The sequence below is a fragment of the Morus notabilis genome, unplaced genomic scaffold (genome assembly GCF_000414095.1).
Source record: "Morus notabilis unplaced genomic scaffold, ASM41409v2 Scaffold2224, whole genome shotgun sequence".
NCBI classification, from domain to species: Eukaryota; Viridiplantae; Streptophyta; class Magnoliopsida; order Rosales; family Moraceae; genus Morus; species Morus notabilis.
In genome coordinates this window covers 340,978-354,896 of record NW_010367012.1, presented here as the reverse complement: position 1 = coordinate 354,896, position 13,919 = coordinate 340,978, and the positions used below count along the sequence as shown (strand labels likewise).

Below are 13,919 nucleotides of genomic sequence, written 5' to 3'. Positions count from 1 at the left end.
AGCCCCGTGTGTTTTGGTTGTTTTTAGACTACCATTAATCAATGTTGTGCCAATCCTAAATGGATTAGCAGAGGCACAAAACTTAGAAGACGTTTGGTTCATAAATTATGATCATGTGGTTAAAATTATTTTTTATTTACGTGTATTTTTTGTGAGAAAAAACACTGTAATAAATCATGAATCATAATTTAAATCATGGTTGAATCCTCCAACCAAACATTCTTTTAACAAGATAGCACAAAGACTGCGTAACACGAATAGGTCAAGAATAACCAGGAAAAAAAATTTTAAAAAAAAGAATTATCGCATGGCAAAATGTAAAATAAACTAGATCTCACTAATCACTGTGTTTGGTGGTAGATTTAAAGATATTGCTTTCTACCAAAATAAATATTTAAACATACAGGTTGCCCACTTATTTGATGGTTGTATCACCAAAAGAAATATTTAACATTGTTACAGAAAATAACACTAATAATTTTTTATTTTTTATTTTTGCTTGAAAAAATAACACTAATAATTAAATAATGAGATATATTTATATAATAAATTATACTATATTATTTATTATAATTAGTGATGCAATGATTACGTACACGTTACAACATTGAAAATTTGAAACAATGAATAACCTAGTTTTAGTTCTTTTTTTATTATTTTTTATTTTTTTATGGGGAGGTTTAGTTCTCTATTACTAGATCACAAGTAGTGATAATAAATAGCATCGAATTTGATAATGACATTTGATCTAATAAAATTATTTAGCAGTAACGACAAAGGCAGATTGGTTTAGAGAGAGAGAGAGAGAGAGAGAGAGAGCAACAGTTAAAAGAGTAGAGGAAGAAGAAAAGAAAAATGGTGAAGAAAGAGGACTTCTTCTTCAACAATAATGCTCTTTCTGCAGAACAACAAGAAGAAGAAAACGATCATGGTGATATCTCTCGCTCTGACTTCCCTCCCAACTTTGTTTTCGGCGTCGCCACTTCTGCTTATCAGGTTCTCTCTTTGAATTTTGCTTTCTTTTTTTTTTTTTTAATTACTACAGATTTAAAACTATAACTCACCTGCTGCATGTAATGTTTACTACTACCGATCGCCAACTCTGTTTTTTTTTTTTTTTTGTCTCTGTTTTTCCTTCTTTTTTTTAATCTTTATTTGGATGTTTCATCGCGGAAAAATATATCTTTTTTTCTTTGTAAAATATGAATGATCATATATTAATTTCTCTCTCTTTTTTAATTTTTAATTTTTAATTTTTTGTGGTGTTAAACTGTTAGGTTGAAGGAGCCTGCGATGAGGGTGGTAGAGGTCCTTGTATTTGGGATGCCTTTACACACATTTCTGGTAATGTGTTTCTTCCATTTTTGCCCTTTTTTTCTATATATAATATATATAGGAAAAAGGTGGATTAGTCTTAATTTGTGGATTAGCTTTAATAGCAAATCTAAAAGCAGATAGTGTTTTGTGTTGATGGGTCTTAATTTGTTATTTGTTAGGAAACGTTATTGATGGAAGCAATGGTGACATTGCAGTGGACCAGTATCACAGATACAAGGTCAGTTTCTGTCACTTGTGCTAGATTTTCAAGTGATTTTCTCATGAATTTTTTCTTTATTACTTCTTTCATATTTTATATATTAATGTTGCGCTTATGCTTTTATCGTTATTTAATTTTGGAAGTTTTCGCGCATGTGTTCCTCTTTTCCCCCATTTTCTGAAGGTTGGGAAAGGAGGAGAGGTGGGTCTGGGATAGTTTTTCCCTCATGCTTTTAGGTATTTAGAAGAAGAGTCAATTTTTGGAACCACTTTTTAAGAAAGCTTAACGGGACAAACAAATAGTATTTAGCAAGCAGGCCAATGTTACTACAGAGTTTATCATGTATTAATTTAAACCCGAATACAAGTTTTAAAAGTATTCTAGGATAACATTCTTGAGAAGCCATATTTAGGGGCTTTGACTGGAACACCAAAACTCTTATGAAAAATTATCCACGCACTCCCAGAAGCAGCTTATCGAACCAGAGGGCCAAAAGTTTGCTTCTGAGAAGCCATGCCAAGTGGACCCATGGTAACAATTAGATCATTTATTCTTTGTTATCGATTATGCTGCCAAATTGTTGGATCTTAGTTCATGCCAGAATTTTGATCAAATTATGTTCTTGATTTGCGTATTTTATCTCTTTAAACCTTTTCAGATTTTTTGCTGTCTTTTTTCTGTTAACTGTCTATTTCAATACAAATTTACAGGAAGATGTTGAACTTATAGCCAAGTTAGGATTTGATGCTTATCGCATTTCCATATCATGGTCACGCATCTTCCCTGGTACATGCCTTCCTGTCACCTTCAATATATTAATGATGATAATCGATAGGAGAGTGTAAATATAAAAATTTGGGCCACTCCAAGTTCTTTTGCTATTACATTCTTTTTTTTTACTTTGTTGATTTAAGCATTCATCTCGGTCATTATAACTTCCCTTTATTGTTTACATGTCAAACTTGCTGCAGGATTCATTCTTTAGATTTGACGATAAAATTATCTGTGACAATATATCAGCTTTATTCTCTAATTTCAAACCTCCCTCTTTTCCCGAAGAGATAAAGTTTCCATCTTGAATAAGTGTATTCATATCCCTTCAAGATATGGTCTGAAAGAAAAAATAAAAAATAAAAACCAGTGTCAAATTATGTTTCCATTTTATGTTTCCATCTGGATTTTTTTATGATACATCTTTCTTGCAGATGGCTTGGGAACCAAGGTCAACGAAGAAGGAATTACTTATTATAATAACATCATTAACTCTCTGCTTGAAAAAGGTACTAAAAACATTTGAGCTTGGATTCCTTCTATTTTCATTATATTTAAAAATTTGTTTATGCAGGGATCTAGATGTATGTAACGTTGTACCATTGACACCTTATGCAGGTATCGAGCCTTATGTGACTCTGTACCATTGGGATCTTCCCTTGCATCTTCATGAGACACTGGACGGGTGGCTGAATAAGGAGATTGTGTAAGTATAAATTCTTCACAACACCGTAAAGTATTTACTAACAGTGTTATTGCTTCTGATCATATTTTTGTTTTGTTTTCTCGCCCCTTTAAAGATGACATTATGTATCCTTGTGTTTAAACTCTGCAAATAAAAGTTGCTTTAGCAAAAAAAAAAAAAAAAAAAAAAAAAAAAGAAAAAAATGAGGGGATTGTAATACAACAACAATGGGACAGAAGAATCCATCAAATGTTGTAATGTGATATCTGATAATGACTTCAAAAGGGAAAACACAATTACTTTGCTGAAGATTTGCATTCTCTTTTTTGAAGATACGCAAGGAAGAATAAGTTTTTGGTCAATCTCTCTTTTCCACATGTTTTCCATCTAGTTAATATGGTCATCAATTGTTGACAGATTACATTATAATGAATGCCTGATATTTGGAAAACATGCAGCAAATACTTCAGTATCTATGCAGATACCTGCTTTGCAAATTTTGGCGATAGAGTTAAAAACTGGATTACGTTAAATGAGCCCCTTCAAACTGCTGTGAATGGTTATGATGTTGGAACATTTGCTCCTGGAAGAAAAGAAAAACCAGAAACTGAACCATATTTGGCGGCACACCATCAACTTTTGGCTCATGCTTCTGCCGTTTCCATATACAAAAGCAAGTACAAGGTATATTGCTCAAATTTTCCCTTTATTATTACCACTATATTATGCCTTTGCGGGGCGATGCCATTTATGGGCTGTTAGGGTGGGAGCTCAGGATCCCATGACTTGAGTAATGAAGCGGCTGTTGCATTGCATGAACCTTCTCATCTAGTAATCAGTGAAGGCAGTATTTAGCATTTAACTTTAGACCAAAAAACCTTTCCGCCTAGGGTACTTAGGTCTCAGTAGGCTGTTTTCTGTACTGGTTTTTTCCCCGTAGTGTATAAATCACGATGGATTACATTTGGTCTCAGTAGGCTGTTTTCTGTACTGGTTTTTTCCCCGTAGTGTATAAATCACAATGGATTACATTTGGGATCAGAACATCCAACTTCCAAGATTAGAGGATCTGTTATTTGGTATCTTATATTACAATACATACACAATGATTTGAGCTAGAAATAGGATGATTCTGACTTAATCAGTCTTAAATTTTTCTGTCACCTTCTCGGTTTTGTTGGTTATTAAAAGTTTATTTTATTGCCTTGGATGCTCACGACCAGTTGTCATAGTACAGGTCAAGTTCCTTGTATAGCTTTATTTTGATATTTACCTCTAGATCTTCATATTTTTATGACCATATGCTTTTGTATTTTTTAATATAAGATTTTGAAGAAGACAATTTACACGTCAGTTCTTCACTTTTCTCCTTTTCTTTTCATGATGAATCCACTTCATGTCTGGACCTCTTTCATCCTAGTCTAGTCTCCAATCCCTCTTCCTCCATGAGCTTGCGGCTCTCAGCATTTATGGCTTCATCCGTCTTTCTCTGCTTGCTTGATATTTTCAATGTTGTTGGACTAGTAGGAGGTGGAAGTAAAACCAATCAGGAGAATGATTTAAAAACCTACAGACGGGACCTAAAAGACTAAGAACTTTTCTGTACCATAGTTAGACCACCATTTCAATTGGGTACTTCGATGTATTCCTATGATCTATAGTCATGCATGGCTCATGAGTCAGAAGACGCTTGTATGTTTCATTTAGATCATTGTATTTTTCTTTTTTAAAGTCTACAGTTTACTATATAATTCTTTTTTTTCTAATTACTTTTTCCTTTATGCCATGTGAATTAAGGATACCTTTTCTTCTTTTTTTTTTCCTTTCCCTTATCCTTCCTCGTTCAGGAAAAACAAGGAGGAAAAGTGGGTATGACTGTTGATTGTGAATGGGCAGAAGCTAACTCTGATAAAATTGAAGACAAAATTGCTGCTGCAAGGCGCATTGATTTTCAGCTCGGATGGTAATTTCCCTTAATTACATTGTTATTTATTACCAATTATTTTTTAACTTTCTTGGTTTTGGATTTGAAAATTTCTCATTCTCACTGCTCTTTCTCATATATTGGATATTGGATACGGATTGTATAGGTTTCGTGGGTGTCTATTTGCTTTTGTGTTTTATTTTCCTGCTAAAGATGTAGTAATATTGCAATATTCTCAAAGAAATATCAATATCAAGTTTACCATTTGGTTTAAGCTTTTCTAGGATAAAAGACTATGCTGAATGAACATTTAGATACGATGTTCAAATGGTTACTCAGTTATTTCTTTTTTTAAAAAAATAAATGGTTATATTTCTGCCTTAATAATGTTTTGTACTTACACCTCATGCTTCTACAGGTATTTAGACCCAATATATTATGGAGACTATCCCAAAGTCATGCGCGAAAAACTTGGACATCGACTCCCCAAATTCACAGAGGAAGAAAAGGAGTTGCTTACAAATTCTCTTGACTTTGTTGGTCTGAATCATTATACAACAAGATTTATTTCTCATGTAAAAGAAAGCCCTGAGGAAGGCGATTTTTACAAAGCACAAACAATGGAGAGAATTGGTATTCACCGCCTCTTCTTTTTCTCCTATATTTTCCTTTTTCCTTTTTTTTTTGTTCCTAATTAGACTTTATCTTGACTTCTATTCTCTGTTAGTTGAATGGGAAGGTGGTGAGCTGATTGGTGAGAAGGTAATGATCTCACTCTCTCATACACATTTATTGTTCAGATAGCTGGAAGCTAAGAGTGCTGCTTAGTATGCTACATCGGATCTAAAACAATTCATGGATGGACTTTATTGTTAAATTGATGGGAATGGATAGACTTTCTATTTGTCGTTTTTGTGCCAACTGATATCTTTTGTGTGTACTTACGGAGGTCTATACAAGATTCACTATTGTGCTTTTGCATGTCCTTAATCTTAAAAAGTCATATTTATCGTCTCATGTAGTAAACTAGAATTTTTGTGTGTTTGAGAAACTCAAATCAAGGAATTCTACATGTTAAACGAAGATGCTGCATTTTCCTTTATGTCGAGATACAGTTGACTTTATGTAATTGATTTCCAGTTGTGCTAAAATGACTTAAAAAATATGCTACAATACGGCTTGTTTCGTATTAGATTGTCTGCAATCTGCTGAAAGATCAATCTGGCAGGCCGCATCAGAATGGCTTTACATGGTTCCTTGGGGAATTCGAAAGGTTCTCAATTACATAGCCCGAAGATACAACAATCCCCCTATTTATGTTACTGAGAATGGTAAACACTCTTAGATTTTACCCTCCTATATATATGGTTCATCACATGGATCATTACTCATCCCATGTATTAGCATCTCAATTTTTACTCTCCTGTCCCTGAATTTCCATACCATGACACACTTAAAACAAAAGATATGGAACCCAAATCTGAAACACTTACAGAAAGAAAGAAATGTAAAAGTTCTTGATATGTGACTAGTCAAACTTGGGTTCTTTCACAGTTTCAGTTATGGCCATTGCAGGTATGGACGATGAAGAAAATGAGACCTCTCCGCTGCATGAAATGCTAGATGATAAACTGCGAGTCGTCTACTTTAAGAGATATCTTGCTGCGGTTTCTCAGGCAATAAAGTAGGTTTACTTCGTTTTCTATTATGTTATGATGCATATAGTCTCTTAACCTCCTAGTCTTAAGAATTGTAGCAGTCATTAATTTCTTTTAATACTTCGTATCATGTGCGATTAGGAAATCACTAAATGTCCACATGCTTTGATGATTTTCTTCTTTCCATATTTTAGGAAATCTGTTCCTCTGGCCTTAAAAATTTATTTGCTTCATGGGTATCTTGAATCTAATTTTATAAACACGGGTGTTTTGGGCATTTGCATAATATGAAGGCAAAAGTGATATTAGGTAAAACACATGGCGTTTTGGGTATTAGCCCTTTATATTATTTGCAGAAATTATGATTTCATAATCCTGTATATATGATTGTCCAGACATGGAATGTTTAGATGTCAATAAAATTGGCTATGGATCTAGAATTTGGATTCAAATTCAATAATGTATATACTTATTTATGCATGATTGTTGAGTAAAATCGGTAGATAGCAATCAAAATTGGTAGCATATTGATCTCATGGAACGTAGCTACAAATGGTGTTTGACTCTAGTTTGCATCGTTTTGACCCTCTCTCACTTCTATCTCTGTACATACTTTGCCTGGCGAACTAGGAAGTTTGCTTGTAATGATAATATGCACTCATATTTAGTACCGGCTTGGCATTGCTTTTTGGTCCAAAAGCAATTTCTAAGAGTGTTTGGATAACCAGACAAAAGAGCGTTGGCTCTCCAAAAAAGCTTCCAATCAAAGCCAAAAAATTTGCTTCTCAAGAAAGTCTCTGCAAAGATTTTGAACTGAAGGTCACATGTATTTTTCCGTGAATTGTATTTGCGTATGCACAGGGATGGAGCGGATGTGAGAGGACACTTTGCATGGTCATTGCTGGACAACTTCGAGTGGGCTCAAGGTTATACCAAGCGCTTCGGCTTGATCTATGTCGACTATAAGAATGGCCTAACTCGCCACCCAAAATCCTCGGCTTATTGGTTCTCGCGCTTCTTCAAAGGCGGTGAAGGTAAAAAAAGCAAGAGTGACTGAATTCTCATGGATGGAATAACCGGCAATTTTGTATGCTTGGAGATTGCATTCTAGTTATGGGGTTAGCTTCCTGGTTTATATTGTATCCTGGTTCATTATTGTATTGTATCTTTTATTAGTAGCCTGCCTTGCTTTCCACGGTAAATTGCAAATGGCTTTGTAATAACCCTTTTGTTAAAGATAAAAGTTCAGGAGGTGATTCTGAGACCATTATTTGTCAAAATAAATAAGATGAATGCGACGTTCTCATTTGGACCTTCTCTCCATCCAAAATGAAGTGGGTAATCTTGACAAACACTCTTTGAAAGTGTATACGTCAGAATTTTGATCTTTAACTCTTGATTTATAACTTTTTTAATTAAATAATTACACTAACAAAAGAGTATTTATCAAAAATAAGAAGTAAAAGTCTAGATTCATGTCTTTAAGGGTAAATTTTATTCTTAATTTACAACATTTTTAATTAAATAATTATATTATATTTATTAAGATATTTGTCAAGAGTAGAGTAAAAGTCAAGATTCGTGCATTTTAAAAGTAAATTTTTTATTTTTTTCAAATGAAGTCAACCTTCATTTCCAATTTTCGTTGCAAACGCTCGGATTTCTCGAACACCACATTGTGGCTAATTTTGATTTTTGACACCTGCTTAGACAAATTGTTGGTTTTGATTTGTCTTGCACAATAACCCCAGCAAATAGATTATGTAGTCAATAAATCGCGTGGTAGTCAAATAAATTGCTCAGATAAATCGATAATTTGGAGACCCAAAATGTCCTTTGCGGGTAACAATAAAAATACAAAGGTCTTGTTAATTTTATCAATTTGAGTTTTTAATTTTAGGGTTCCGTTCATTTTACTGATTCGAGTTTGCTATAATAAAAAGCTCTCAGAAACAGTCACATCTAACTTTTTACTACAGTAAAAAACTCTCATATAAAGTCACATCTCAACTCGAATTAAAAACTCAATCAGCAAACTAAACGGGCCTTCGACTTTTAGAGTTAAAACTCTCAAAAAATGTCACATCTAATTTTTTTACTACAGTTAAAAACTCCTAAAAAATGACACATTTAAGTTCAAATTAAAAACTCAAATCTACGAAGCAAACAATGCCAAAAATAAATGACAAACAAAAATACTTTAAGGGTTGTTAGGAAGATGTATTTCTAAATTCTGTAGTTTTTGAGCGTAGAAAATAAAGAGACTTTTCTAAAACATAAAACCCGTTTGGTTAGAGGATTTGTTCTCTAATTCGAATCATAATTTATGATTCGCTACATTATTTTCACTCACAAAAAATACGTAAATTGAAAACGGTTGTAATCTTATGGTTCTAATCCATGAACTAAACGGACTCTTAAGTCCGGATACGGGTAAACAATCCAAAAAATATAAGTTAAAAAAAAAAAACAGAGAGAATTACGAGAACATCCATTTACTTGGAATTTTTTGCAACATCCATCTGTGAATGAAAGTCGACTTTTAACGACTCTTGGACGAGGGTAATATGTTAGGAATAACATCAATTACGATAATCCCATACGTTTGCAAATTTAAGGAATTGTTATTTTAAAGTGTAACTTGAATATAATTTTTAAGTTAAATTTGAGATATAACTTGAGTTGAAATTAGAACTTAAATAAAGTTGAATAAAATTGAATAAAGTTAAAACTTAAAAGAACGTGAACTTAAATAAAGTTGAAACTTGAATTGTCTTTTTTTAAGTTTTTTAGACAAAAAAACATGCCCTAAGAGTTTTGCAACTGATACTATCTATTTCCAATCATAAGATTCATTACGTCTTGGCAAAAAGAAATAAATATATAAATAACATCAATTTATGCATATTCAAACAAATAAATTAGCCTCTACAATTGAAAGGGTAATATGTTACAAATATATACACATAAATAAGTCCTTGTTACAACATTGTTTCTACACGTGCTAGACCCTTTGTTAAACTACCAATTACATCAAACTAAATATTATATTTTTTTTCCCTATTCTCCCCTGCCCCTTCATCCAAACAAGAACCCTCCATCTCTGCCATTCAAAAAATATAAAGACAAAAGGACACTATCCAAAAAAAAAAAAAAAAAGAAGGAAATAAAAATAATGAAGGGAAAAAAAATGATAATGATAATAATCAACCAGCCAAACTAGCACTACGTCGTTTCAACTGTAATCTGCTTTTCCTATGTAAGAGATTTCAGAAGTCTGATTTCATGAGCTTTATTTGAGGCTTTAAAATAATGTTGTCGAAGGGTTTTGCTTGTTCTACATGGATGTAATCCTTCGTCTTGAGAACCTGAAAAATAGTTAATTACACGATTAAGAAAACCGATCCCCCTCGAAGAAATGACATAAAAGATTCCAGCGACGAATGTATAATTCACACAAGACTTCACAATTCCGCGGCACCCTTGGTGGTGGAAATGTTTATACTACTGGTTAACAGGGAACAATGTAAGAGTCTTGCAAGAGAATAAAACTTGAAACAAAGAAAAGAACTTACCAAAGTTTCGAAAAACATCCTTGATGCTTCCTTACGAGTTTTACCAGTTAACAGATTGTCCATGGGGAGAACCCTCCTTCCATGCAGCTCTTCCTTGTCAAATAAAGTTTGGAGATACTTGGCAACAGCCCTAGAAGAACAGCACAAAACATTTTGATGAAGATAAGTTACCAAAGAATCCATAAGAGCGGCCATAATTGTATAATTAAAATTTAAATGTAAAAAATATCCAGCATAAGAACAAATGGTACAAATTATTCAAAGTAAACAAAATAAGTTCGCACCATAACCCAAACGGAAACTGGTGCTCGGAGACGAAGAAAACTGTTTGATTACATCATTAAGGAGGGTAGCGCATTTGGATTTCTTTTTTTTTTTTTTTAATAAGAAACAACCTTCCAGTAATATTTGGAATTTATTTCTATTTACAAGTGGGCCTGGACAATGGACAAAACTTTTGGCAGTCATAGATTGGACAGACCAAACAAGGAAATATGTAATGAGAAACTCCTTGACATAACCCAAGACATACTAAAGTAGCAATGAAAACTCTTCAAGGTAAGTTAAACAAATATCGCACATTTTATTACCAAAGAATCTTAAAAGTTAGTCATGTGCTTCAATCCCTAAAAAAAATAATAATACCTGGTCCGAGAAGACCATCCAGTGTTCTCAAGAAGACGAGTATCTTCGGTGCCTGGCTCATTATCTTCGTCATCTTCAGCTACTTCATCATCATCTACATTCAAAAACTCTGAAAGAGAAGAAAGAGAAATTTCAAAAAAAATAATAATAATAATTGAACAAATAAATAAACAGGTGACTTAAGTTCCATTGTTGCAGTTATAACACAGAGGAGCCAAATTAAGAAACAAGTTGAGACGTGAACCTGTGTCATTTGCAATTGTGACATCTTCAAAATCCTGCACCATATGGGAAACAAAATAGCAACGGTAAGAAACATATATGTATAATAAAAAGGGAAACATATTGCCCATGGAGTTATATATGACGAAGACAGTTTGTAAAAGACTGCCATCTCTTGAGAAAATAGCGGGCAACCACATTACTAATAAAGGAACAAGAAAAAATCTCTCTCAATCATGTTTTATAGAACGTGATAAGTCGAATATTCAGAAGAATACAAGAACAAAATCAATATGCAACTTGATTATATCATGAAACATAATTACGAGGAATATGGTGAGAAACTTAAACGAAAAACAAGGTGGCATAGAGTATAATTAAGAAATAGAAAAATTAAACAAGCAAGAGAGAGAGAGAGAGAGAGAGAACAACAAAGAACATTCTTGATTGGAAGAGAGCCAAAAAGAGATGCAGCAGGAAATAAATTGAAGATATAAAAATAAATGTGTACACTATGTTAGAAGTACTTGCATATTTATGCACAATAAAACTCAGAACTTTAGGAGAGAGAAGAAAACTTACCCCGCGAACCTCAATTGTAGAGCACTCAGCAGCAATTTCTGCATTCGTGATACTTGGCATATCAGCTTCCTGAAAGTCTGAAGTTTCTCCTTTATTCAAGAAAGCATTTTCTCCATCAAGAATGGGTTCTACGAGAAAACTAGAATCTAAGTTGACTCCTTCACCCTGCACACATCTAGAAGTCAGATCCTTCTCATCACAACCCAACTCTGATGCCTGGACTTCATCTGGATTCATAACACTCAGATTATCATTTCCAGTTCCTCCTACAGATTGGTCTCCGTTTTCAGAGGCCATATTGTCACATCCTACAGTTTCAGAAGGATGTAAATTGCCATTATCTTTCTCTGTATCTACTCTGATTTCAACATCATGTCCAGCAACAATAGTATCCACTCCCTCACTACTTTTATCCACTAGTGATGCGCCCAAAACAGGTTCAGTATCTAACTTTTGTGGTGACATGCTTGATGCATCCATCTGAAGAGAAGCATTGGCATCATTCTTTGTATCCACCAGATCTGTTTGCACAATGTTTTCTGGCACATTGGCATCATTAGAGACGGGATCAGTTGGAAATTGTGATTCAATCCCATGAAGAATGTGATCTGCAGCATCAGCCACTTCAACATTTTGGCCATCGATTTCCATTTCAGCTACCTCCCCAAAGGTTTCATGTTGAGATCTCAGGTCATTGTTCTCAGTGTGTTGATCCTCACCGAGACAAGGAATATTATCAGGCTGTGTTTCCACATCATTTCTCGCGGCAACAGAAGACTCAACATCCTTAGCCAATTCAATGGGAGCATTGTCTTGATCATTTTCAGAAACCTTTATCCTACTCAAATCAAATACTCCACAGTGCAAAAATATCAGTGCTGCTGACATACCTGGAATAAATGTGAAAATTAAATCAGAGCAATCTTTTAGAGGTATTTAGTCAAACTCAAGCAGAGTATCTTGTTATTAACTCACCAGTAAAAATGGGTTCACTAAACATCTCTTCTTCCAAGAATTGTCTCTGAATCATTGATATTTCTGGGCGCGTACAGGGAGCTTTCTTCCGTACACGACGTATGTCTTCAGTATTTGTCAACTGTTGCCGTATTGTACTTCAAAACAGAAATTTAAAGAGAGAAATCAGATGTTAGTGTTTAAAAACATGGGGCAAACTCATGAGAAACAACAAGAGATACAACATGCTTAGTTTGACTGGCTGGACAACATTACACGCTAGATCTTAAAGCAAAATGCTGTTTAGACTACTAGGCTGTCATAAAAATTGCCTAATAGTATAGGCATTGTTATTCTGATTTCTTTGAACAAAGCATGCAATAGAAATGTACAACACACAAATATAAAATCACAAAAGCAGATCATGCATCAGTGTGAAAAGGCTGCAAGGCTCGATTAAAGGAGAGAGATTATATATCCAGACAATTGTATACTATTCACACTACATGCAGTCCTGCGAGTGTAAAATGCAGAAACTCTCTGCTTTCTTCTGATGGTTAAACACGAAAAATATCTAGAAAGTATGTCCATAAGTTACGTGTTACCCTGTGAATTATGCCACTGTGCTTTTTATGCTGTGTTGAACTCAACATGCATTTTTTGACACATTTTCCGTTTGATAAACTACAGGAAAATCAGCAAGGATATAAAGCTTTGCTCCTGAGTGGTTTCAAATGCAACTTGTTAACCCCATATCTGACAATTCCATTCACATGCCACATGGATTCATTATGTCATGTTGTTCGGTAAAATAACTATGTCATAGTGGTTGTACTTCATATACTAGTCTTTTTGTTTCACATTTCATGCTTGAATACTTGGTATACTACTTGACTTACATTGTTTGGACCTATCCTATTTCCTTACTTGCTTTTAGGTCTAACATGACAAACTAGGAATGATATTTGGTCGAAAAGTCACTATCACAGAAATCAGGACATACTCGCCATGTAGAACCATTATATCATCCATAAGCACTTTCCTCTTTGAGGCACTAGCACGGGAAGCAGATCGAAGGCGTTTTGTGGATATTATTTCAGGTGCAGGTGGAGTGGGCTTCATTTTTAAAACCGAAGATTTTCTTCCAACTGAAACAAGCAGTAAGATTTAGTCAAAAACTTGGTAGCAATACTATGAAAAGAGAAACATTACCAAAATAGACGCTACAAAAATCCATCCTCCTCCCACCAGTCATTCTACACAGTGGCATGTACATATAACACAGATTTACAAATAATAATAATAATAAAAAATAAATAAATAACAAAACAAAAACAAAAAACAAAACAAAAACAGAATCAGAAAA

At 33.9% G+C, this 13,919-nt stretch overlaps 2 protein-coding genes across 2 annotated transcripts in view; one reads left to right on the top strand and one right to left on the bottom strand.

Moving 5' to 3' along the window:
• The first annotated feature begins 789 nt into the window (after positions 1-789).
• On the top strand, positions 790-7,883 carry LOC21395039 (beta-glucosidase 42). Its single transcript, XM_010111655.2, has 13 exons — positions 790-996; positions 1,278-1,344; positions 1,497-1,555; positions 2,248-2,323; positions 2,743-2,817; positions 2,927-3,014; positions 3,452-3,677; positions 4,841-4,956; positions 5,336-5,550; positions 5,645-5,679; positions 6,146-6,248; positions 6,493-6,601; positions 7,437-7,883. Exons 1-13 carry the CDS (start codon positions 856-858, stop codon positions 7,630-7,632), a joined length of 1,506 nt encoding a protein of 501 aa, XP_010109957.1. The 5' UTR covers positions 790-855; the 3' UTR covers positions 7,633-7,883.
• Positions 7,884-9,523: 1,640 nt separating this feature from the next.
• The window catches only part of LOC21395038 (sister chromatid cohesion 1 protein 4), a 9,814-nt gene continuing 5,418 nt past the window's right edge, over positions 9,524-13,919 (bottom strand). Inside the window, exons 9-15 of the mRNA XM_024174443.1 lie at positions 13,557-13,701; positions 12,575-12,711; positions 11,600-12,489; positions 11,040-11,073; positions 10,796-10,904; positions 10,151-10,280; positions 9,524-9,943 (exon numbers count right to left, since the gene is read on the bottom strand). Coding sequence (XP_024030211.1) covers positions 9,845-9,943; positions 10,151-10,280; positions 10,796-10,904; positions 11,040-11,073; positions 11,600-12,489; positions 12,575-12,711; positions 13,557-13,701 — 1,544 coding nt within the window. The 3' untranslated portion in view covers positions 9,524-9,844. The remainder of the gene's footprint in view (positions 9,944-10,150; positions 10,281-10,795; positions 10,905-11,039; positions 11,074-11,599; positions 12,490-12,574; positions 12,712-13,556; positions 13,702-13,919) is intronic.

What these genes read in the sequence shown, in the direction of transcription:
- LOC21395039 (XM_010111655.2), top strand. Translation starts at nt 856, where the DNA reads ATGGTGAAGAAAGAGGACTTCTTCTTCAACAATAATGCTCTTTCTGCA. An exon ending in TCGCCACTTCTGCTTATCAG is followed by an intron (nt 997 to 1,277) that starts GTTCTCTCTTTG and finishes TTAAACTGTTAG; the next exon opens with GTTGAAGGAGCCTGCGATGA. An exon ending in TAACTCTCTGCTTGAAAAAG is followed by an intron (nt 2,818 to 2,926) that starts GTACTAAAAACA and finishes CACCTTATGCAG; the next exon opens with GTATCGAGCCTTATGTGACT.